General features: G+C 40.9%; 1 protein-coding gene across 1 annotated transcript in view; it reads left to right on the top strand.

The window, feature by feature from the left end:
* Nucleotides 1-2,713: 2,713 nt before the first annotated feature.
* Nucleotides 2,714-25,707, top strand: part of trhra (thyrotropin-releasing hormone receptor a) — a 34,540-nt gene continuing 11,546 nt past the window's right edge. The window contains exon 1 of the mRNA XM_047358199.1: nt 2,714-3,810. Within this exon, the coding sequence (XP_047214155.1) occupies nt 3,004-3,810 (807 nt within the window). The 5' untranslated portion in view covers nt 2,714-3,003. The remainder of the gene's footprint in view (nt 3,811-25,707) is intronic.

Below are 25,707 nucleotides of genomic sequence, written 5' to 3' on the forward strand. Positions count from 1 at the left end.
AAATATTTCAGTTAGTGTGCAATGAATCTAAAATATATGAATGTAAAATTTTCATCATGACATTATGGAAAATAATTAACTTTATCACAATATGCTAATATTTTGAGAAGGACCTGTATATATTATTAGTTTACTAATCTGTAAACTATAGCCTAAAATGATAATATCGTTACATAGGCTAGTCTTTTACTACTTTGAAATAATGTGCCACAACCTCCTGCTAATGGGACAACTCGTGTTTTTTAGCTGGGGGAGGCTCACTCTCTGACCCGCTGTCACTGGAACTGAATACTGACCAAGAGCCGTCAGAATCCCTTTTAACCCCAGAAACACAATAATCTTGTTTGAACCATTTCCAATGCCTCTTGAGCAGAAAATATCCTTCTATAAGCCATTTGTACGATGCCGACAATCTCCTTCTCAGACTGTTCTAGAGTGGCGGTTGCTAGGCAACGCTCGCGCGTATACTCAGCCGCGGGTAAAATAAATATCAATGTAAATAATAGGGCCGTCAAAATAGCGGCTGTGGTAGTTAGAGGTAGAAATATTTAGAGCTTTTATTTACTTTGTTATTTAAAAAAAAAAGACAGGAATACACAAGACAGGTTTAGAAAAAATCAGGATGCCAGGAAGATAAGAGTTTTAATAAACCAGAATTATGGCATGTCAAACTTTCAAAACCGTCAAATTGACGGCTATGGGAGTTCTAGTGTTAAACTAAACGAAAGTAATTTAGTTAAACTAAATTAAACTACAAACGTTTATTTTACAGCAAACGTTACTTGTTGTAGTGATCCAGGCTATGGAATATTCTTTTCAACCTACTTTTGCCAGTCTATTTGTTAAGTTGAAGACCTGGCCCAGTATGCTGGATCAAAGCCATAACCACACGCTGTTGTGTTAAAGCTGCAGTAGATAACTTTTGTAAACATTTTTTACACATTTGTTAAAACTGTCTCCATGTCCTGAGAGGAGAATATGGGACAAGTAATCTGTTGCTTTAAACCAAGTCAGGCCTGGACTGGTCCATATTTTTCCTAACCCTGAATGGGTTAGCAATATAAACAAGTTGTTTTAACCCAGCTGATTTTACAGTGTAAAACAAACAAGAAAGCCCATCTCTAAACATAAGCAGAGCTCTATCAGTGACTCTCTGGAAGTCACCTAAAATGTGGTACTGCCACCCTTTCCTGGGCCTTCACACCAACACCTGCAAAATGTGACCATAACCTCTCATATGACCATAACTTGTTACATGATTCCCATAGCTGCTGGGTCGGTCACAGACCCACATGAGACTGTAGCACCTTTAAAGCTACAAATAACTCAACAATAAATACACAAGAATGTTCAATAGTAATATGAATTGGGAATGACTAAATCCAAAGGAAAAACACATTTTGGAACTCAAAATAAAATCCTTTACTTTCTGCTTGAGCACCTAATTACCATGATTGTGTTCATTGATTGTGATGTTTTTTAATATAGGGTAATATGGTTTTCCACCCAGGGGAGCTCAACCAGGAGGGTGCAAAGAGGTAAATAATAAGAGTATGTGTGAGCAGCATTCTAAGTGGGTTTGTGGTGCACATGAAAAGCAATCTGGGCAGGCCCCTCTTTATTCCTCTGCTACCCACCCACCCCAACCAGTTAGAAGGCAGGACATTTTCAGATTCTGGGGCAATATAAAATGCAGCACAGTTGCACACAGATCACATTTACATATTCTCTGCAGCAAAGAGGGGTCACCTACTCAGCTCCTGGGGGCACCAAATCCCCATCAACACCACATGTATGAAAGCTATAGAAAATGTTCCAGGCCACAACTGATAGATATTTTTTATATAATGTTTTATAGTGCTTGTGTGTCTCCCTTTTTAGTGCTGCCCTGGGCAAATGCCCACATGGCCAGTATTATTATTGTCACTGAGCTCCCAGCAATGTGACAATATAAGCACTGCACATCACTGTGTGATGATAATGAAGCTGTTGTTGAAACTGCAACTTATAAAGATTTTTTTATAATATAATATATCTTTTTATAATAAAACTATCCCAATGCATATAACAATTTCTACAGCATATTACTTACTCTCATCCCACATCAAAAACCATTAGATTAAATCTGGATCCATACATTAACTATATGTATTCATGCTTTTGCTATAAAAACTTACTTTAAATGTGAGAAAAATGTAGGTTATGAATTACTTAAAAGGAGAATTTAATTGCAGACTTCTTTCACTGCATCCTGAAAATGCAAAATGTGAACTGCTGTGGTAGTTTTATCCATAACAATTAAATTCCTTCCTAGCTTCAAATCACAATCTAGATCTTGACAGCAATAGTGACAAGTTCAAATTAGTGTGTACTGTTGTTTTTAATCGAAACAAATATGCTACAAATTGATGTGCTAAATTAAAGCATGCGCTATTTTCCATTAAGTTATTAATGCTACTGCAAAGCCTCTTGTATTCATTAATTGAATACAACGCATGCGTTAAATAAAAAGATTAAATTAAGACCCGGTTTTGTGGCTGCAACAGTAACAAACGTATTAATTTCTGTCGCAAATGTTATGTATTTGTATGGGAGTCCCTGGCCTGGGAGGATAAAGTTGGTGGTTACAATGCGTCACTGTGAGGCTCTTATGAGCAGAGGGGTTCCGCAGAAAGCTCTCACTCACCAGTGAGACAGGAGCAGGGCGCGCAGCTGCCCGCAACACATCATCTCCTCCGTTTGCAAACTTTAACCACCAAACCAATTTTATGGTTGGATGACACGCGTACTGGAGATTTATTTATTGGCTTTGCAGCATGTCATCGTTTACTCCATGGGGAGGAAAAACCTGCAGGAGAGGATGAAATAAGGCATTTTGATGTTTAATAGGATATTGGGTTATTTTTTCTGCCTCAGATGTGTAGATATTTAAAGTATGATTCTCTTCTTCAATGCTTAATGTAATTTCTTCCAAAGTACACAGTGCTACAGCCTCTCCCTGCCATGGAAAACGTTACGGTGGATGACATGACTCTGGAGAATGACACGTCGGTGCAGGACAACCAGACTCTGGGCGTTTGGACCGACTACTCTGTTGAATACAAGGTGGTCAGCGTGTTCCTAGTGTCCCTCATTTGCGGCGTGGGGATCGTGGGAAACGTGATGGTCATCCTAGTGGTCCTGACCACCAAGCACATGCGGACTCCCACAAACTGTTACTTGGTGAGCCTGGCGGCCGCCGACCTCATGGTTCTGACTGCCGCTGGGCTGCCCAACATCAGCGACGCCCTGTGCGGACAGTGGGTGTACGGCTACGCGGGCTGCCTGGGGATCACCTACTTCCAGTACCTGGGAATAAACGTGTCTTCCTGTTCCATCACCGCCTTCACTGTAGAGCGCTACATCGCCATCTGCCATCCCATCAAAGCCCAGTTTCTCTGCACTTTATCCCGGGCGAAGAAGATCATCATGCTGGTGTGGGCGCTCACTTCGGTCTACTGCGTGATGTGGCTCTTTCTGTCAGACACCAAAAAGTTGGTGTACGACAACGTAGCGCTCCTCACCTGCGCCTATAAGGTGTCTAGAAGCCACTACCTGCCCATCTACTTCACGGATTTCACCGTTTTTTACGTGCTGCCCCTCACACTGGCCACGGTTCTGTACGGGCTGATCGCCAGGATCCTCTTCCTCAACCCGCTGCCGTCCGTTCCGAAGGGGGGCAGCAAGAAGTGGAAGAGGGAGGCGAGCCAGGGAGGCAGGATGATCAGCACCAGTTCCTCCAGCAGCACCACGGCTGCCTCCCGCAGACAGGTGGGCTCCCGTTTACTCACTAACATTCACCCTGGATAATGAAAAATAAAACTCTTCAATAACAATTAAATTCTAACAAAATTGTTCATTTTAATTTAACAAACTCTGGCTAAACATTTTTACTAGAATTTAACTGAAGAGGCTGGCTGAGTCAATTTTTATTCTTAATGGTTTTGTGTGGTGTCATGCAGATAATGATAAGCCTGATATACATGTACTTATTTATATGGGTTGTATTTAGAACTGCACAATATATCACAAATATATCATCATCACAATATTCAGTGGCTGCAATATTAATATAACAAAGGATCAGACAGCACCAATGCTTACATCAAACTTGCTACACTGCAAACAACAATTTTAGAGAGTATTGAATATTTGCCAATACAACTGTTTAAATTTTTACCAAGTATATTACTTTAGTTTCTAAATGTAATGTTCAATAATGGTTAAATTATGATGACTATATTTATTTTGGCAAAAGATCCTGCAATTGATTAGCATGTTGTTTAGAACTCAAGTGAAGATGTTTCAAACAGCTTAGTTATTGTTTGTGGTCAGTATGGGGGGCAGGGGTGATCTGCTTATATGACTTTACAAATGAATGTATTAACATGTAAAATTTGAGAACCATCATAGGACCGTGGTTAAAGTTTCTGTGTTAGGGCTTTTATAGTTTAGTGACAGAGCTAATGCTAAGTTAAACTTGCTAAACGGGAATTTTGGAGAGAATTAGGTAGGCATTAAAGTTTACATTTTAATGAAATGTATTATTTTGTAACTGTAATGTTTTATAATGGTTGCATTCAAGTTACATTAGCGATTTTAATTCGTTTAGAACAGGGGTGTCCAAAGTCGGTCCTCGAGGGTCGGTGTCCTGCATGTTTTAGATGTTTCCCTGCTTCAGCACACCTGATTTCCGTCGATGGCTGATTAACAGGCTTTTGCTGAACTGCACTCACCTGAATCAGGTATCAATGGAAATCAGGTGTGTTGAAGCAGGGAAACATCTAAAACCTGCAGGACACCGGCCCTCGAGGATCGACTTTGGACACCCCTGGTTTAGAATCTAATTGTGAGTGGTGTCCAACAGAGAACGGGAAGGTGGATGCGTTTTTATGGGCTTCATTGTGAGTGAATATATTAGTGAACTTTAAGAACCATTAAGACGTTCAGCTGAGAAAGGTTTTGTCTTGCAGCAAGAATTAAAGTTTGTATAAAATGGTTATCAGGGAGAGATTTGACATACCACCTTGTTAGAATGGATTTAGAAAGTTTATTAAAATTTACGTCACCCACAATGAACATAATAATTTGAATTTAGGCGAGTCAGTTGAGTGTGGTTTAGCTGTTAATCTTACATAGTTTCTTTTATTTAAAATTGATTAAAATCTTCCCAGAATTAGTGTAAAATTGTTTATTTTATTGGTTAAATTTAAACTGTGTGTTTTATCAGTGTAGAAAATCCAAAGGTAAAAAAGATGTCCACATAAAGAACTGTTATGTTTAAATGAGGTTGAAAGTTACGATTGATCAAATGGGCTGAACAAAGCTCACTTTAATTGCTTTTATTTAGGTTTAATTGGGGTAGGACATACTGTCTAAAGGTTTTTAAAATTAAAAAAATATTCTGGGCTAATAAAGATAATTACTTCCTGACCCAAAACAGCCATACAAATAGTTCAATGGACATCCAGTCATGGAGGGCTATAGGTTCACCCACTGAAGCAAATTTTTTTAACAACACATTAGGTCTAACATGATATGCTAGCATCAGTGTTTGATTGGGATTCAATGTATCCTCAGTTTTAATAAGGTACATTTACTAAGTACAGGATGTATCCACTACAATATAAATTATTTTATGAATGTAATTTTAAACCAGGGCTTTTTATTCTCTGAATGGACATTTTATTTCTTCTTTTATAGAGTTTCTCTACAGCGGATTTATTTTTTGGTTTTTTTATCTTCAGATTTTGTCAAATTGTCAGAAGCAATCGTAGTCTTATATACCTGACCTGAATTGGACATTCAAAAATCCTCTTTATTCAGGATGTTATATGCAATAAAACAAATAGACTATTAGACCTAGGAACAACTAAGAAGCATCAATATGTTTATTCTGCCCAAAATGAAAAAAACAATCCACCTAGTTCTCTGGCAGGAGAAGCCCATCCGTTTTATTGTGCACAATTATTTTGGAGTTTTCACTTGGAAACAACACCAACAAATCCAATCAGTAACACAATACCACAGCTCTAAGCCAAAATGGTTTACCCTGGGCTCTTTGGATGAGGTCACACCTGGGAGAATTTAAAACACAATAATCCCTCCCATATCAGCAGGTTGCAGTGGGACTTTTAAAACGATACACCCAAAAAGTACACTCTAAAATGGGATGGAGGATAAGATATAATCTTATAGCATTCTGTCCCTAAACTGGGATTTTATTGAAGCTATGGCCCAATACTTCAGCACCAGTGCTTTCTATTTTAGTCATCGTGGGTGGCCTCTTCACTGAAGGCTGTATGCACCATGTATTTGTAAAGACAGGTAGCTGAATGAAGTGTCAACAAAAAGAAATTCTGAGATCCTCCTGCTTACTAACTTTTTGATATTCAGCTCACCAAAATATTGCCATCGCTCCGTCACCATCATGAGTGTAGTGGAAGGCAAACGCAGCCAAAAACATTGGCTAACATTTTATACACTCTAAATATCCTGGGTTAAAAACAACCCAATTACACCACATTGCAAAAGGCATTTTTTCGACTACAGGAACCTTGTCCAGGAGCCGGGGGGTTCCTGGTGTCATTATTCCCGGACAACCCCTGCATTCCCACTTCATTTACCAGGGTAAAAAGAGATTGTCAGAAATTTACCACACAAAAAGGCCCTAGTGTGAAGGTAGCACTTGATCATTCAGCAGAGACCTTTGGTTAGAGTTTGTGGAAGGAGAGTACTAAGAAATTCGAATTGTGTACATTTGTTTAGCATTATAATTCTTCTTATCCACTACAACTTTTCTTTTAACTTTAACTGTAATAAATTTGAATTCACATCTATTTTCAATCATCTGCAGTGAACAAGGAAGTAAGTCTTCCAGATAAACCAGAAAAAGTTTAAATGTGATAATCATTCACACATTTTAAAATAAGAACTGAGGAACTGCTGCTGTTTGTTTGGTTATTACTCTTGTGCAAAAATTGTCAATACCTTGAACTTTTATGCACAACTTTGTGAATCGTGTTAACTATGGTAATAATAAATGGACACTCACAAAACTGGGGTTAAAAACAGCCTCATTTGGATCATGTTGAATTTTGGCTTGATCCAACAGACTGGGTTAGATTTTCAGGCCAAGAAAATGGTTACAGTGACTAACATCTAATGTTAGCAGGAGAGGGCTGAAAGAATAACTAATCTGGATTACTGAACAGGTAATATTTGGGTTAAAATAAATAAGTGAACAAACTTGTTGTTCTTACATGTTTTTACCTTCCTATCAATCTTTTTACAGGCTAAAGAATATTTTACAGTTCAAAATGTTTGTCTGTGAAGAATGATAAGAATCCTTCTCGTCTCTAACAAAACAAACTGGGTCACAATTTGTGAACCGGTGTTTGGTTAAAACTACCCAATTTCTGTCCCACCAGCATACATCCGGCAGCTGTGGGGATTTTAGCTTAAACCAGCACTTCTATGCCTGTTTTAACTAAGGGATAAGACAGTAGTGTAAGTTCAAAGTATAGCTACCTTTTATTTATCTTGTTCACTTTCTTTGAACCCTATTATATAGGAGTTATACCACAGTCCAAGTCAATCTTTTTGTCTTTCTTAAAAAGCACTTCAAGAATGGGTTGGTTTTATTTTTTTTTTACCCTCCTTAAGGTAAGCCAGAAAGCTTTAAGGGCAAAAACACACCAGGCTGTCTCAGATAGTCAGCGGCGGGAGACGTTTGTTTATCAGATGAGGAGTGGAATGAGGAAGGTGGGGTCCCCTGAGGGAGCTCCATTTTTTGTTGGATAGTCAAATCAGTTAACCCCAACCCAAATAGTCTTTAAGCTTTCCTTTGTTTGCCTCCAGTTTAGCTAACAAATTGTGTTTTTTTAAGCATTAACCTGCTCATGGTGGACACAAGTCGTAATCCATCCCATCCAAGTAACTGTGTTACTTAAAGGTCAAGAAGCAATGAGAATTTCCTTTCAACTTGATTTTTCTTCTTCACATAACGAATTAAGGCTTTGTTAAGATGAGCATATGCAGATCTGATTGGTGTGTTCTGGAAGTTCTTCTGAGCATTTATATACATAAACATGGCGGTTTAAAATGACCTGCTTTTAAACCGCCATGTTAAAATAGTATCAGGGTGTATGTTTGCAAACCTTTCAACATGGTACATTTTGTACATTTGCCTCTTTAATTTTCCCTGGATAAATACCATACAATATACACCATATAGATTGAGCACGTAGGAACAAAGAAGCCTTGATTGAGTGGCCCGTTAGCAGAGACACACACAGCAGCACAGAATAATTAGACTCTTTTCCTCATATCATTATGCTACATTACAAAGTCTCCATAGAGGTCCTAACAAGCATTATTTGCAACAGTTATATTATGTGTACATTTTAAAGTTCCTGGGTTAAAAACAACCCAATTTGGGTTATTTTGCAAAAACAGTCCTGGGTCAAATATGGACAGAGTAGATTTAAACAACAAGGTTTGACTCAGCCAACTGAGTTACGTTTGCAATCCAAAAATGGACTAAAGTGATCAATGTGTAACATTAAAGGCCTTGACATACCTCTCCAAGTCCATGAATGCTAGATGCTTAAATGTCGCAGATACGCAAGCACATACTCATACTATTTTAAGCCCAGTTCAATCCCTGCGTTCCTCTCTGAAATATACAGTTTTCCCTAACGCTTGGTTGGGGCAATATTATAGTGGTTTATATGCTGTCTACTAAGAGGAAAAGAAAAAAGGAATCAAAATGTTAAATTAAAGGGATTTCTCTTCAAGTGTTAAGTGCAGTGTTGTGTCCTTTCTGAAAGATAAATGATCCAAATTTGAGCACATTTTAGTTCCTAAAAGCAAGCATCATTGTTGGTTTTCTTCTCCTCTGTCATTTTAAATGTTGAAAAACAGACTCCAAGCTCTGAACAAGAAATGCGAAAGTTGCAAAAGCAACATTCTGAAGCCTTTATCATTATCATAGAAAGGGAGTAGAGTAATTGTTTGTTGTCAAAGTAAGTAAGTAAGTAAACTTTATTTATATAGCACCTTTCACAACTAAAAATCACAATGTGCTTTACAGAGTGCAAATAAAATGGCTCCTTCATGATTTTGAGGGAAAAAAAGAGACTCAATACTTTGTGGAGCAAACATTCCAGAAGAATTTAAGAAGTGAAACTAACAAGGGGACTTACTGCATTGTCTCTTTAAAGATGCTTGGGGGGCTTCCTGCAGGGGTCAAGAATGTCCATAGGAATGGAGCCAAAGTAGTGACGGAGTTTGGCAGGCGAGTGAGTCTGGGATGGGATGTTTCCTTGGGTAGATGTGGAAGCCACTAGATCATGGTTGCCTAACTCTAGTCCTCAAGAGTTACAATGCTGTAACCTTTAGATGATTCACTTTCTCAACACACTTCAATCAAATTAATTGCTCGTTACATGGTCTTTAGAGTGTGTTAAATCTGCATCTAAAAGTTGCAGGATGGTAGCTCTTAAGGACTTGATTTGGACATTCCAGCAGTAGATTACCCGATTCACGTATAAATAATCCAGTTGAGGTTGGATGTGTGAGCTGACAAACACCAGAAGGGAACTGCAGAAACACAGGTAAAGTGTCAAGGGATCTTTTCAAAGAAGATTCAAAAAGTCAGTGGGCCAAATGTTTGCAGAAATTACTTTAAAATCTTGCTCTAAGCTGTTCTCTAGGGTGATTTTAAGTGGCAGGAGGATGATGAGCAACAGATGTGGCAGCTGGAGACAGAATGCACTGAGAGCAGATGGTTAACAAGCAATCACTGGCTCCACCTAGAGAAAAAAACACCCAGATGCAATCATCTAAGACCCCTGGATCCTCGCATCCTCATAATTTCACTAAGTTATCTTTATCTGGTGTGGGTTTGGACCATTTCTTTCGAAGGGGAGTGTTATTGTTGTCCTTGGTGCACATAGTCCATGTGGTCACATAATTCTGGGTTGGACAAGGTTGTCTGAGGAGAGTCCTAGCAGATCAAAGTGAGCAGGTACTCATGGCGAAATTTCTATCACATGGGCTGAGAAGGCTGTGGAGATAGTAGACCAGGCTGAGGGTATACAATAAGCTCATGGCTTCTAGAAGGTCAGTTAAAAACAAAGCCCTCTAATCTTGGTGTGGGCATCTTGGATGTGAGAACTCCTTACAATGTTTGTGTGTGTGCCCTCATATACAGGTCCTTCTCAAAATATTAGCATATTGTGATAAAGTTCATTATTTTCCATAATGTAATGATGAAAATGTAACATTCATATATTTTAGATTTATTGCACACTAACTGAAATATTTCAGGTATTTTATTGTCTTAATACGGATGATTTTGGCATACAACTCATGAAAACCCAAAATTCCTATCTCAAAAAATTAGCATATTTCATCCGACCAATAAAAAAAAAGTGTTTTTAATACAAAAAACGTCAATCTGCAAATAATCATGTACAGTTATGCACTCAATACTTGGTTGGGAATCCTTTTGCAGAAATGACTGCTTCAATGCGACGTGGCATGGAGGCAATCAGCCTGTGGCACTGCTGAGGTCTTATGGAGGCCCAGGATGCTTCGATAGCGCCCTTTAGCTCATCCAGAGTGTTGGGTCTTGAGTCTCTCGCCGTTCTCTTCACAATATCCCACAGATTCTCTATGGGGTTCAGGTCAGGAGAGTTGGCAGGCTAATTGAGCACAGTGATACCATGGTCAGTAAACCATTTACCAGTGGTTTTGGCACTGTGAGCAGGTGCCAGATTGTGCTGAAAAATGAAATCTTCATCTCCATAAAGCTTTTCAGCAGATGGAAGCATGAAGTGCTCCAAAATCTCCTGATAGCTAGCTGCATTGACCCTGCCCTTGATAAAACACAGTGGACCAACACCAGCAGCTGACACGGTACCCCAGACCATCACTGACTGTGGGTACTTGACACTGGACTTCTGGCATTTTGGCATTTCCTTCTCCCCAGTCTTCCTCCAGACTCTGGCACCTTGATTACCGAATGACATGCAGAATTTGCTTTCATCCGAAAAAAGTACTTTGGACCACTGAGCAACAGTCCAGTGCTGCTTCTCTGTAGCCCAGGTCAGGTGCTTCTGCCGCTGTTTCTGGTTCAAAAGTGGCTTGACCTGGGGAATGCGGCACCTGTAGCCCATTTCCTGCACACGCCTGTGCACGGTGGCTTTGGATGTTTCCACTCCAGACTCAGTCCACTGCTTCCGCAGGTCCCCCAAGGTCTGGAATCGGCCCTTCTCCACAATCTTCCTCAGGGTCCGGTCACCTCTTCTCGTTGTGCAGCGTTTTCTGCCACACTTTTTCCTTCCCACAGACTTCCCACTGAGGTGCCTTGATACAGCACTCTGGGAACAGCCTGTTCGTTCAGAAATTTCTTTCTGTGTCTTACCCTCTTGCTTGAGGGTGTCAATAGTGGCCTTCTGGACAGCAGTCAGGTCGGCAGTCTTACCCATGATTGGGGTTTTGAGTGATGAACCAGGTTGGGAGTTTTAAAGGCCTCAGGAATCTTTTGCAGGTGTTTAGAGTTAACTCGTTGATTCAGATGATTAGGTTCATAGCTCGTTTAGAGACCCTTTTAATGATATGCTAATTTTGTGAGATAGGAATTTTGGGTTTTCATGAGCTGTATGCCAAAATCATCCGTATTAAGACAATAAAAGACCTGAAATATTTCAGTTAGTGTGCAATGAATCTAAAATATATGAATGTTAAATTTTCATCATTACATTATGGAAAATAATGAACTTTATCACAATATGCTAATATTTTGAGAAGGACCTGTACCTATTCAACACAACATCAAGCATCTGTCTGCCCCATGCACTCAGTTGGCTGATGGAAGCATGTGTTTTCATGTAAACCCGTCCCAACAAATTCTGTCAGTTGGGGGTTGCTGGATGCTCCAGCAACTTCCTGATACTGCATTCGTCTCACTCCTGATGCCTATAAATGCTCCTCTCTTATGGATTCAATCGTATATCCCTCACCTCTCAGATCCTTACAAATTCTTGACCAAATGGGGCCATTCCTTCTGGCTGCTTAACTGTTTTTTGTCAGGAAGTGTTTAACTCATGGAAAATCTGAGTGTCAGACCATGTATGCCAGTGAGAAAACATGAAAATAAAACCAGTAAATCCAATTTTACAATCTGTAAATAGTATATGAAATAAAATAATAGCTAGAGTGTGTTGCACAAGTTTTAATACCTGTTAAACATTTTCATATTTTGTTATGTTACAACGACAAGCCTCAATAAACTTTATGGGGTTTTTATATGCTGGACCAACACAAAGTACCATAAAATTGTGTAGTTGAAGGAAAATGAAAATCTAAAAAGTGTTGCAAATATTTGTATTCAGCTTCCCTGAGTCGATACTTTGTAGAACCATCTTGCGCTGCAATATAAGCTTCATGTCGTGTGGGGTAGATCTCCACCAGCTTTGAACATCTAGAGACTGTTTGAAAGTTTTTCTAATTCTTCCTTTCAAAATAGCTCATTCACAGTCAAACTGGATGGAGAGTGTGAGTAATCATACATTTTTAAGTCTTGCTACAGATTCGCATATGAATTTAGTCCTGGACCTGATCAGGCCCTTCTAAGATGTGAATATGCTTTCACATATCCGTGGGATATATTAAAGCTCAGATACTTATGAAACTAATAACAGAGAAAACTACAATTTAAAAAACTCTGCAGACCAACCACACTTTTCAGATGCAGTGGGCTCTGAAAGCAAATCCACCTGAGCTGTGCTCCACAGCTCAGAAGGCTGGGAAGATACCATCTAAGATTATTTTCATGAAAAAGTGTGTTCTCTAATGCCTCAAAATATAACATACAACTTCTCTGCAACATGCCCTGAGGAAAAACTGATAAAATTATCCAATGTCTTGTCTACTTTCAGAGACTTCTGTATATAAATTCTTAGGTAGTGCATAAAGTTATAAACATTAATGTCCACTTGCTGAGTACATGTTCCCATTGTTGAGGACATATAATAGTTCATTTATCACACTATGTTTGAAAAACAATGCCATCAATGTCCAGTATTTATTTTTTCTTTGCCCTGATATCACAGTGATCTCCTGGTCCCTACCAAACATTGCAGTGCACATGCATGTAAATTCAGAAATTAAACATACTGTGGCTCAGGTGGAAGGAGTTTGTCCTGACACCGGTGGGTTGCCAGTTCGAACCCCTGCTCTCTCTGTCTCAGTAGTTGTGTCCTTGGGCAAGACCTTGCCTGCTGATGGTGGTCAGAGGGCCCAGTGGTGCCTCGCTTCTGTCAGTGTGACCCAGGGCAGCTGTGGTTACATTGTAGCTCACCACTGTCAGTGTGTGAATGTGTGTATGAATGGGTGGATGACTGACTGAAGTGTAAGTGCTTTGGGGTCTCTTGATAAAACACTATACAAGCGCAGGCCATTTACCATAATCAGTCTCTAGGCATCTTAAGCTTTCCTTTGTGTGTTGGGTGTGCAGTTACATGACCGTTCTGATTTTTTATGTTTTTGACCATGCATCCTAACTCTTAGGTCCTTTCAAGCATTCCTTATGCTACCGGTTGTCCTAAAGCAGATTTTATCACTCAAATGAACTTGTCATCAGCAGGCGTTTAGTTATCAGACTGTAGCACTGCCTTTTTCTCATAACTTTGAGTTAGAAAAACATTAAAAAGGTTTGCTTTAAGGCAGCAGACCCAACTTCATATGCAATGTACAGTTTCATTTTCTGTTCTCGTTTTAGGATTGTAAGGAAAAAATGTATACATTTAAAATCTAATTAGGTTTATTATAGGTTCCTTCCAACCAGATAAATAGTTTTCAAATATGAACTCACACAGAAACTGAATTTACAACTAAGGAAGCAGCTTTAGTAAAATATCTGAAGAGTTTCTAGTTATTATGCAGCAAAACAAGCCTATGATGATTTATTAAAAAGGTCAGAAAATGACTTTCTGTGGTTGAAAAATTTGATTTTATGCAGCACACAGCTTAAGTAGCTGACAGCAAGGTACACTGCAGTTGCTTATCAGTCAAAGGTATGCCGCCTGTCTTTTTCAACTCGTCATCTTAATGTCTGTTCTGTCCTATCAGAAGTACAGTAAAAGCATTTCTGGCTAACGCCAATGTGTTAAGGGCTACAGCTTGTGACCAATACTCATTTTTTTAAGAGTGCTTCACAAAAACTACCAAATGTTTTAGTTAGCTGACAACTTTTCATGAGTAAAACCACAAATTGTGACATTGATGTTAATATAAAAAACTACATAGAAGGCTTATGTTATACAGTACCTTGTTAAAGTATTCATACCGCTTGAACTTTTTCACATTTTGTCAAATAAGAACCACAAAACTTAATGTATTTCATTGGGATTGTATGTAAAAGGTCAATGTAAAATACTACATAAATGAGAAGTGAAAGGAAAATGATCTGAAAAGTGGGCATGAAAATTTATTTATTCCATCTGAGTGAATACTTTTTAGAAACACATTTTGCCGCAAATGCAGTTGTATGGAGCTAAATTGGGGCCATGAAGTTTATTCAAATGAAAAAAATTTGAACCTGAAAAATAAAAGTTTGTTCAAAAGAAAAAAATGTAAACCTGAAAAATAAAAGTTTGTTCAAAAGAAAAAAAATTGAACCTGAAAAATTATTTTGAAGCTCCCCCCAAAAAATCTGAAAACTGGAAAAAAAGTTTTGCAACTGAAAAAAACAGATGTGAAACTAGAAAAAAAGTTCAAAACTACTTTTCAGATTCAAGTTTTTTTTTTAGAACTTGCAGATTTTTTTTTTTCGGCTTCAAACTTCTGGCCCTGTTTGGCGTGGGGGGCGGGGCCTCAGATCACGGGGGTGCATATTCCCAGCTGTTGCATTCAGGGACTGTGGGAACTGGAATTATCTGTAATACATCATCAATATTCTATATATATATGTGATTGGTTTTGAAAGATAACATGCTTCACCGATAGAAGCAGCTTACGTGAATACACAACGTGCATCTCAGAGGAGAAAATATGATTTTGACAGATTTGCACATAATTTTAAGTCCGTGTTGGAGAGTTCCCATGCTCTCAACATAAAGCAAAAGCGCCAGACTTAGCGGCGGTATGAAACCAGATGCAAAACGAGCCGGTATTTTCCAAATATCCTTGCATAAATAAGCCTGGAATTGTTTTCACATGGACTGGACTCGGGTTTCGGTTTCTGATGCATTTTTGATTAAAACGTGTTTGGTCTTCATTTAGTGAAGTGACTCACAGCCAGGGGCAAACTGGCATACTGGGCAAATGGGGAAATCCCCGGTGGACTGCTGGTATAGTGGGACGGCATTTTATATATATATATATATATATATCTTCAGGTTAGAGGGGAGTTCCTGCCTCAAGTGGAGGAGTTTAAGTATCTCGGGGTCTTGTTCACGAGTGAGGGAAGAATGGAGCAGGAGATCGACAGACGGATCGGTGCGGCTGCCACAGTAATGGGGGCGCTGTGCCGGTCCGTTGTGGTGAAGAGAGAGCTGAGCCGAAAAGCAAAGCTCTCAATTTACTGGTTGGTCTATGTTCCTACCCTCACTTATGGCCATGAACTTTGGGTCATGACCGAAAGAACGAGATCCCGGATACAAGCGGCTGAAATGAGCTTCCTCTGTAGGGTGGCCGGGCACTCCCTTAGAGATAGGGTGAGGAGCTCGGCCATCCGGGAGGGGCTCGGAGTAGAGCCGCTGCTCCTCCACATCGAGAGTAGCCAGTTGAGGTGGCTCGGGCATCTATACCGGATGCCTCCTGGACGCCTTCCTTGGGAGGTGTTCCAGGCACGTCCCACCGGGAGGAGGCCCAGGGGACGGCCCAGGACACGCTGGAGGGACTATGTCTCTCGGCTGGCCTGGGAAGGCCTTGGGCTCCCCCTGGCGGAACTGGAGGAGGTGTCTGGAGAGAGGGACGTCTGGGCGTCTCTGTTGAGTCTGCTGCCCCCGCGACCCGGTCCCGGATAAAGCAGAAGACGACGAGTACGAGTACGAGTACGAGTACGAGTATTTTGGAAAGAGCCAAATCTTTCTGGAGAAATGGGGCTTAATGGTGTTTACTTAGTTATCAAATTTAGTAAATGATGTTTAGGAACTATTATTCATTAGCTTGAAAACCAACAACCTTTCTGTTGAATACTCTTTAGTAGCAAGCACGTGTTCTTACCAGTTAGCAGTTAAGCTAACAAAGAAGCGGATAGCTTAGCACCAGAATCAACACATACCTTTAAAATACCAGGGTTAATAAAAGGGTTAAAATGCATAAGTGCGGACGGCGCGTTATGAGCAATCTTCTGTGTTTAAAATCACCCTTTAAATAAAGTTTGACTTAACTTTAAAACACACAAACAGGGCACATGTGCTGCAGATAGCCTGCAAGCGCTAAGATAGCCAAGTTTCGCAACAATGTTGTGGAATTTTCTTATCAAAGTGGAGAGAAGTTGACTCACAAGAAGAAAAAATCCGGACTTTGTCTTTATAAGTTTTATTCAAAGGCATTCAGCGTTCGAATGACTCTGTCACCAAGCAAGTCAGTTGAACAGAGCCCCGAACACCATTTACACACAGTATTTATACCAGAAAATGACAGTGTTATCTCAACTTCAAAGAGTCTGTGTTTTACGACCCTAGACCCTTCTCGGGTTCCTAGGTGACAAGGTCACCTAGGAACAACCATCTACTCTCCCCGAGGCATCACCATAACAAATGCCCTTAACCATTAAACTTCTGATAATGGCTTTTACAACTTCTTCCTCTAACACAGATGTTCACTGGAGTGAGGTAAACCAAAGGTCATACTCTGTGGAATGCCTACTGAAAGAATTTCCATCACACTCCCCCCTTATGATCGTAAGACAATCATACAAAAATTCTAGCAAACCAACACCCAGAAAAAGAATCAAAATAAAAGGAAACAAAAAAGAAAAAGATATATAAAGCAAACGCCGTATAGTCATGGCCCTCACGAAGAGCTAAGGTTCGCAAATCACCAGGAAAACAAACTGAAAGAGCAAGAATAACAACACCGCAAGAGAAAAAAAAAAAAAACCATCAAAACTCCATGTATACCACTAAAATGCTGAACATCAGTAATAACTCCCCAAACACTTTAGAGTTAGCACATCATTAAAGCATCTTAAGCAACATATAATCCATCGGTATCCATACCTTCTGTCACCTCAAATGCAGAATCATCACAATCATGACAAACAAAAATTAAGTTCACATCCTTATCAACATGTAACATGGAAAAATGTATCAGTCTCATTACCATTCCCCTAACCATTGGAATAATACAACATGAAAGAAACATCAAAATCAAAAAGAAACATAAAAGAATCACTCCAATCTTTACTAACCAAGATGTCCATCCACCAGTAAAGAACCAAGACCAAGGATTCCAAGAGGAACTCATATTTTCCTTCCGTTGGGTCTTCAACAAGTCATCAAACTTATCATGGATACTTGTCATGTTCTTAGACACATCAGGAATAAAAGTGCAACATTGTTCCCCAATTAAATGACAAACACCACCCCTCTCAGCTAACAGATAATCCAAAGCCATTCTATTTTGCAAACTCATAGTTCTTATAGCCTGCTGCTCCGTAGTTAAAACAGTGAAACCTTCCTCAGATAAAGCAGTAAGATTTTCTAACTCAACTGACAACTCATTAATCCTATGGGCGGCGTTAGCAGCACCATAACTAGGAAATATATATAACTGGTATAATAGTTTTACAACCCTCCGTCTTTCCAAATAAATAAAGTGTGCTTTCCTCCTGAGCAATACAAATATCTGGATCTTTAATCGGATTTCTATTACCCCGAATTCTATAAAGAGTTCCTGTAGACGCACACGTTAAATTAGTCTCACTAGACAATTTACTAACATTTCTGCTTTCCCGTACAGTATAATTCCTCACCCAAGGAAAAATGACCTCCACCAACCGGTTATCTGGAAAGAAAGTAGCTAGAGTATAAGCAGTATCAATAGGAGCTGGTACCAAAAATGGTTCATCATTAATAGCACGTGGAATCAAACAACAAACATAGCAACTATCATTTCTTATCTTCCTAACGGTTTGATGCATCAGTTGCCACCAGACATTATCAGCATGATCATAGTAGTCAGAAAAGTGATGAATCTCTCTTCGAATCCGCTGATGAGTATTATTAGCACAATTCCTCAGATTAGCCACACATTGTCTTTGCTGTACCTTTTCCCAAATGAACACAAGAGTTATAAAAATACTTGCAATACCAATCATTAGCATCAGAACAGACCATCTTCCATTTAACTGCATCGTGACCTTGAAGTTGAATGTCCTTTCTTCTGGTACAGAAAGCAAACAGTTTTTTCTCTCAAAGAAAACAAATTATAAACAACTTAAAAAAACAAAAATCCTGCTGCCTCTCCTGAGTGGCTTCTGCGCTTCAAGCTGCCCTGTTACCAGTCTGGTACAGGTGGGTGGTCGTTGGAAGCTCCTCTAGGTAGGAGGTTCAGAACCAGGATGCTGCTCGGGTGGTGTTCCAGTGAACACCTTGCAGTGCGTAAAATGGACCCAGGTGTCACATTCCTGGACCTTTACGGCAGTGTGAGTCACCAGCAGAATTTGAAACGGACCTCTCCACCGCTTGTCTCTCCAGTGACGTCTCCTGGTATCTCTAATCAGCACCCACTGTCCTGGCTGGAACTGGTGCAGGGGTCTGTCAGCTACTGGGGGTAAGGCAGCTTTCACCGTCTGATGAGAGAGAGAGAGAGAACGTGACAGAACCTTACAATATTCCAACATGGAATGTTCAAAATGAGCAGTTGTTAGTGTGCTTAGGTTAGTACTCGGTCTTCCCCCTGTATTTTCAGGTCTCCCAAAAAGGATTTCAAAAGGACTCAAATTAGCTCTGGATCTATTCCTCATCCGCATATACATAAGAACCAGAGGGAGAGCTTTTGGCCAGGACAAACCTGTTTCTTCACAGCATTTAGCCAACTTATTTTTTATTGTTCCATTTTCTCGTTCTACTGCTCCACCTGATTGTGGGTGGTAAGCACAATGTGTCTTCAACTGAAACCCTAAAAGCTTACTAATTTCTTGCAAAGCTTTGTTAACAGAATGTGTCCCGTTATCACTGGAAATCACCTCTGGGATTCCCCAGCGGGGAAGAATCTCTGTCAACAAAGACTTCACTACAGCACTGCTGTCTGCGTGTTTCGTTGGAAATGCTTCAACATATTTAGAAAACATATCCACGACCACCAAACAATATTTCTTCCCTTCAGCAGGTGTCAACTCAATGAAATCCATCATCAAATGCTGAAATGGGAACCGTGGAGGTGGATGTGCCGCCTGTGATTGTGCAGGAACCCTCGAGGGGTTGTGAGAAGCACAGATCAAACATCTTTTACAATAATTTTCAGCTACCACTGAAAACCCATTTGTATACCAATATTTTTTAACCATATCCAGCATTCCCCCTTTGGACACATGATCCAATCCATGCATCCATTTAGCAAACCAGGGAAAAAAATGTTTAGGCAGGCATGGTCTACCATCAGAAACATGCCAGCCAGAACTGCTGTTAAAGATACACCCAGCTCTTCGCCATTTTTCTTTTTCCTGTGAAGTAGCAAAAGATTGCATTTCAGGAACAGTGACACCTTGCGGATCAGTCAGAGAAAGAAAAGATTCATCTGAGGAGAAAGGCCTCAAAGCCACGGTTTTTGCTGCCGAGTCCGCGGCTGCATTACCCCTAGAAACAAAATCAGACTGTCCTGTGTGCGCAGCACACTTAACCACAGCCAAACGTGCGGGTAACATAATAGCATTCAAAAGATCAGACACTTGTCTAGCATTCAAGATAGGTTTTCCATCTGATTTCAAAAATGAGTGATGTTTCCACAAGGCCCCGAAATCATGCACCACTCCGAAACAATATCTTGAGTCTGTGTAAATAGTCACAGTCTTTCCTTCTGCCAACTTGCAAGCTTCAGTCAAAGCAATTAATTCAGCTGTTTGAGCTGAGTAATGCGCTGGCAAAGGACCTGAGCGCAAAACAGCTGAGTCAGAGCACACTGCAAACCCTACTTGGTTCAGACCCACCGCAGAACTGGAGGAAGACCCATCTACATACAAGATAAGATCAGGGTTAGTCAAAGGGGTGTCTTGCAAGTCAGGACGAGGGGTACAAACAACATTTAAGACAGCTGCGCAGTCATGACTTTCACCATCCTCCTCAGTAGGCAGTAGTGTGGCTGGATTTAAAGTATTACAACGTTTAATTGTAATGTTGGGCATGTCCAATAATATTGAAGAATACCTCAGCCACCTTGCTGCTGATAGATGAGACGTCTTTTGTTCCAGGAGGATGATGGAAACAGAATGTGGAACAAAAACTGTCAATGGATTATATCCAACAATGTCACGTGATGCTAACATTGCTTTCTCAGCTGCAGCAATAGCTCGCAAACAACCAGGCAGCCCAGCTGCAACTGGATCAAGCTTACTGGAATAATAAACCACAGGTCGCAATTTATCACCATGGGATTGCAACAACACAGATGACATGAAACCAGATTTTTCATCCACCATTTGAATAAATGGCTTGTCAGAGTTTGGTAAAGCCAATGCAGGCACAGAAGACAGGGCTGTTTTTAAATCAATGAAAGCCAGTTCTGCCACATCCGTCCATTTAATTTTGTCTGCAGCTGCCAAGCTCCTCCCATATATTAAACTGGCCAAAGGCGCTTCCAGCTCAGAGTAATTTAGAATGTGAGCTCTGCAATAACCTGTCATACCCAAAAATGACATCATTTGTTTCTTGGTGACAGGTTTTGCGATTTTCAGAACTGCTTCAATGCGCTGAGGGGACAGTTTTCTGCTTTTATGTGAGAGAACATGACCAAGAAATGTAACTTCTTCCTGTACAAACTGCATTTTAGATTTTGAAACTTTGTGACCCTTTTTATGAAGATGTTGAAGCCGTTTTAAGGTGTCTTTCCTACACTGATCCACTGATCCTGCTGATAATAATAAATCATCAACATACTGTGTAAGGACTGTTCCAGGAGACAGAGTCAAATCAGCCAAAAAGTCCTTCAGAGCTGTGTTAAAAATAGTTGGACTGTGTGTAGCCCTGACAAAGACGAGTAAAACAATATGGCTTCCCATCAAACTCAAAAGCAAACCAATACTGACTGTCCTTGTGTACAGGGACAGAAAAAAACGCATTTGCCAGGTTTATCACTGAAAAATATTTAGCTTCTGGTGGAATTTGTGACAGAATCGTAGAAGGGTTCAGAACTGATGGTGCACGGGCCACAACAGACTGGTTGACAGCCTGAAGGTCCATGACAAATCTCCATTCGTCAGGATCTCCAGGGGGCCTAATCTTTTTCACAGGGAACAACAGTGTTCTCACAGGTGAATTTGGACAGGGTACAATTACCCCAGCTCTAAGGAGGGAATCAAAAACAGGACGAATTCCCTCCAAAGCTTCCTTTTTCAATAAGTATTGTTTCTGACATGGCCTGTAGTTTGATTTAGGAGTAACAACAACTGGCTCACAATCTGTAATAAGACCAACATCATATTTGTGAGCAGCCCACAATGAATAAGGCAGCTATTCAAGATCTGCATCCGCAGAAGAAGCAGTAGCTAAAAACAGATGTGAATGTGAAATCAGTTGCACTGTACGATTACAGGAAACAACAGTGGGACAATGTCTTTTAAAAGCATTTTGAGAAGGAGACGCAAACACATATGGGACATCTGTCTCCCTCCAATCCGTGGCAAGGAGACAACGTCTAACAAAAAAATCCACATCCTTCCATTCCATATTTTCAGACTTGGCCAATAATACATGCGGCACCGAACCAGAAACTTGAAAAAAATGCAGCTGTTCAGAGGTCAAAGTCACAGATAAAGCTGCTGTGTGATCATTCCAGTGCATGTCAGAGAGGTGCACTTTCTCATTTGTAATTTTGTACCAACTGTCCTCATAATCAAAATCAGGTCCTTCAGATACATGTGAAGTACAATGCAGATCATCTGCACTCATTATCTCACTATCAGGTGTCACAGCATTTACTGCCAATGCGACAAAATGTTGAGGTACAGGACCAACTGGAAGCTTCCACTGATATGCATATAAGGGTTGATCTGGGGCCCAATGTACTGCAGTGTAGTCATAGTCAAAGTCTTTCTGAGTGTGAACTGTCAGTCCATCAGGGTTTGAAATAATAGCAATATTTAATCTGCACATCAAATCTCTACCCATCAAATTTAAAGGACACAAAGGAGACACCAAAAAAGAGTGTTTTAACTGCACTCCCTCTGGAGTGCAACACTTTAGAGGAACCGAAAAACTTTCCCTAACCGTTTCACCTGAAGCAGAGACAGAATGAACATAACGACCACTCAGTTTTGGCTGCTCTTTGATACATTTAGCTGATAAAACAGAGTGTGTCGCTCCTGAATCTACAACAAAAGAAATTTCTTCATCCATCACCATCATAGAAAACATAGGCATTCTTTTAAAAGCAGGGTTCTGTGTATGGAGATATGTGCCTGGTAAAACTACGGAGGCACCTTTTAAGTGTAATATGGCATCTGTAAGCAACCTATGTGAATCAGTATCATCATGCAACTGTGTGTGTGTTTGTGAAACCTCACGCTCCTTAAGAGACCCCTCCTCAATGCGAGTGGCAGCCAGATCCAGGGTCCCGTCCTCCCCCCGTCAGTTACCGCTGTCAGGCCGCTGCAGTTTCTCTGGACATTCATTCCTCCAGTGTCCCAACTTTCCACAGTTATGGCAAGCATCGGAGCGGGACCACTGTCCCCTTCCCCGACCTCTGCCCCGGCGTCCCCGGCCTCGTCCTCGAGGAAAAGAACCACGTTGATTTGTACTGCAGTACAGGGTCAGGGCAGCATTATGCAAATCAGTCTCTCTTTTGTCCGCTTCGTTGATAACATCATCGCTGTGTAAAGCATGTCTTTTCAGCTCCTCAAAACGCACCCCATGTCTCCAACCAACATAAAGAGTCTTAGTTTGTGCTGCGATCTCAGGGAGAAGTCCTTCCATAATATATCCACACAGCATCTTTTCCCAGGGGCCCAAAACAGTAATGTCAGCTGGGCGCTCCATACCTGAATGTTTATTGAACGCTTCTTCCATCCGGTAAAGAAAATCAGCGACAGTCTCATCAGGACGTTGTTTAACTTGTTGTAGTACGGCACAATCACTCCTCTGTGGAAATTTTGTGATCAAGTCAGTGCACAAATGTTCTATGGCATTATACCATGGTCCATTACGATGATTTAAATCACAATTTTCACCTCCAGTTGTCACGACAAGGCGCACTGCAGGATCTGGCAATCTCAGACCAACTAACTCTCCAGGTTTGATTTTTGCTGCAAGGAGCTGGCAAATTTCTGTGCCAGTAGGTCTCATTTCATGGCATAAAGCTTTAAATTCCGTAGCAAACTTTCTTCCGTCTTCTACGGGATCTGGAAGTAACGCAGCGCTTGCTTGGATGTCTGCTGCAGTCCACAATCGAAACACCAACTGAGGCTCATTTGTTCCGGCTACTTCCAACATAGGGCATTGATACTCTTCTTCCTCTTTTTTATCTTCTCCTCATTGTCTTCCACTCCGTAACCATGTAAACTCATGAAAGCTAACAGGAGAGGAGAGGAAAGGTATTTTCTGGTCCTTTAATGATCCCGGTCGCTGCTCATCTGTAGGCTGGTGCATAATCACACCTTCCACTCCGCTGGGGCTCGCTGTGCTCGCTGTGCACCTGCAGTGCTGGGTCAGCCTGCACTGCAGGTGGACGTGTGAGTTGATTCACGGGCTGATGCTGAAGCGGACTGGCGAGTTGTCCTGGCTGACTTGCGGGCAGATTTGCTGGTTGGCCCGCTGCTGGTTGGCCTGCTGCTGGAGGAGGACGGGAGTCTAGATCGAGGTCTGCCATCTGGAGGGCCCGTAACTCCGTCTGTAAAGATGGATATAGACAGGAGGGTGAAGCATCACTAGGTCTATATGGAGGTGGAAACGTACAACGGACAAATCTTTTCCCCCTGCCATCTGTTTCAATTCGGATTTTATTTCCCTACGCATAGCCTCCGTAATCCATTCATTCCAACATTTTACCCATTTTTCTCTGATCTAAATCTTGTTTTTTAATCCTTTTTTTATTTTTTAGTTTCTCCCAATCACCATCCATCAACTGTTTTATTTTATTCAACTGATTTACACTCAAACTTCCACCTTGTGGAAAACCAAACTTGTCCTCCCAAATTAAAGCACATGTAACACAATCATCTCCACCTTTTTCTTTCATTATTTTAAAAATCGCAGAGTCTGGAGAAGGAGACAACCCTGATGCCTTTGAGGTTCCGGAACCCATTTTTTTCCTTTTTACCCGTTCAGCGGCACGTCTGCCGTCTGGCTTTTCTCCTTTATGAGGTGTAGAAAAATGCAAAAAACCACCCGCAAAACCCTTTGTTCTGCTTTTTTGTTACCGTTTCCAATAACAACCTCCCTGTATACCTCTACAGGGTGACGTGGCACTCAGCTGATGTCCTTCCTCTCGCAACTCCAGAACCTAATTAATTAATTAGGAGATGATGGTTAATGTGTAATAAAAAAAATAATATACATTATATCATACAGAGCAACTTCTCACCCAGATATATTTGTAGAAAATTAGTTCGGATCCAATCGGCCAGAAGCCGCAGGCGGGCACCCGGACTCCACTACCGTAATATGGAGGTGGACTGAGGACAACGTCTCCAGGCTGGCCAGGCGTCCGTGTCCCCCTCCTGCAGTCTCCTCTGGCACGTTAGATCCTGTTCGTGACGCTAAAATTGTTGAAGAAAAAATCCGGACTTTGTCTTTATAAGTTTTATTCAAAGGCATTCAGCGTTTGAATGACTCTGTCACCAAGCAAGTCAGTTGAACAGAGCCCCGAACACCATTTACACACAGTATTTATACCAGAAAATGACAGTGTTATCTCAACTTCAAAGAGTCTGTGTTTTACGACCCTAGACCCTTCTCGGGTTCATAGGTGACAAGGTCACCTAGGAACAACCATCTACTCTCCCCGAGGCATCACCGTAACAAATGCCCTTAACCATTAAACTTCTGATAATGGCTTTTACAGCTTCCTCCTCTAACACAGATGTTCACTGGAGTGAGGTAAACCAAAGGTCATACTCTGTGGAATGCCTACTGAAAGAATTTCCATCACAACAACAAAAACAAACTTCATAGAATGAAAACGTTCAGATCATTTCATCCCACCTGTTAATCTGTCTCTGCCCAAAACACCTAACCTCATGAACCGTGGTGAGGAAACGTTGTCCAAGGGCGAAGTTCGAAGAAGGTATCCACAGTGAACAAAGGGTTAGCTTCCCGCTAACCTCCTCAGCTTCTCACAATCAGAAGGTGCGTTCGCTCTCTGAACAAAAGGGTTAGCTCCGGAGCTGTAGCTGGGCGATCCGTCCTGTCCGCTGCGGTCTCTGCTGTTTTCCTTCCAGACTGGGAGACCGCGTCTTTGCAGGGGGTTTCTCTCAAACACCGGTTGCTCCAACAGGGC

The sequence above is a fragment of the Girardinichthys multiradiatus genome, chromosome 3 (genome assembly GCF_021462225.1).
Source record: "Girardinichthys multiradiatus isolate DD_20200921_A chromosome 3, DD_fGirMul_XY1, whole genome shotgun sequence".
Taxonomy (NCBI): domain Eukaryota; kingdom Metazoa; phylum Chordata; class Actinopteri; order Cyprinodontiformes; family Goodeidae; genus Girardinichthys; species Girardinichthys multiradiatus.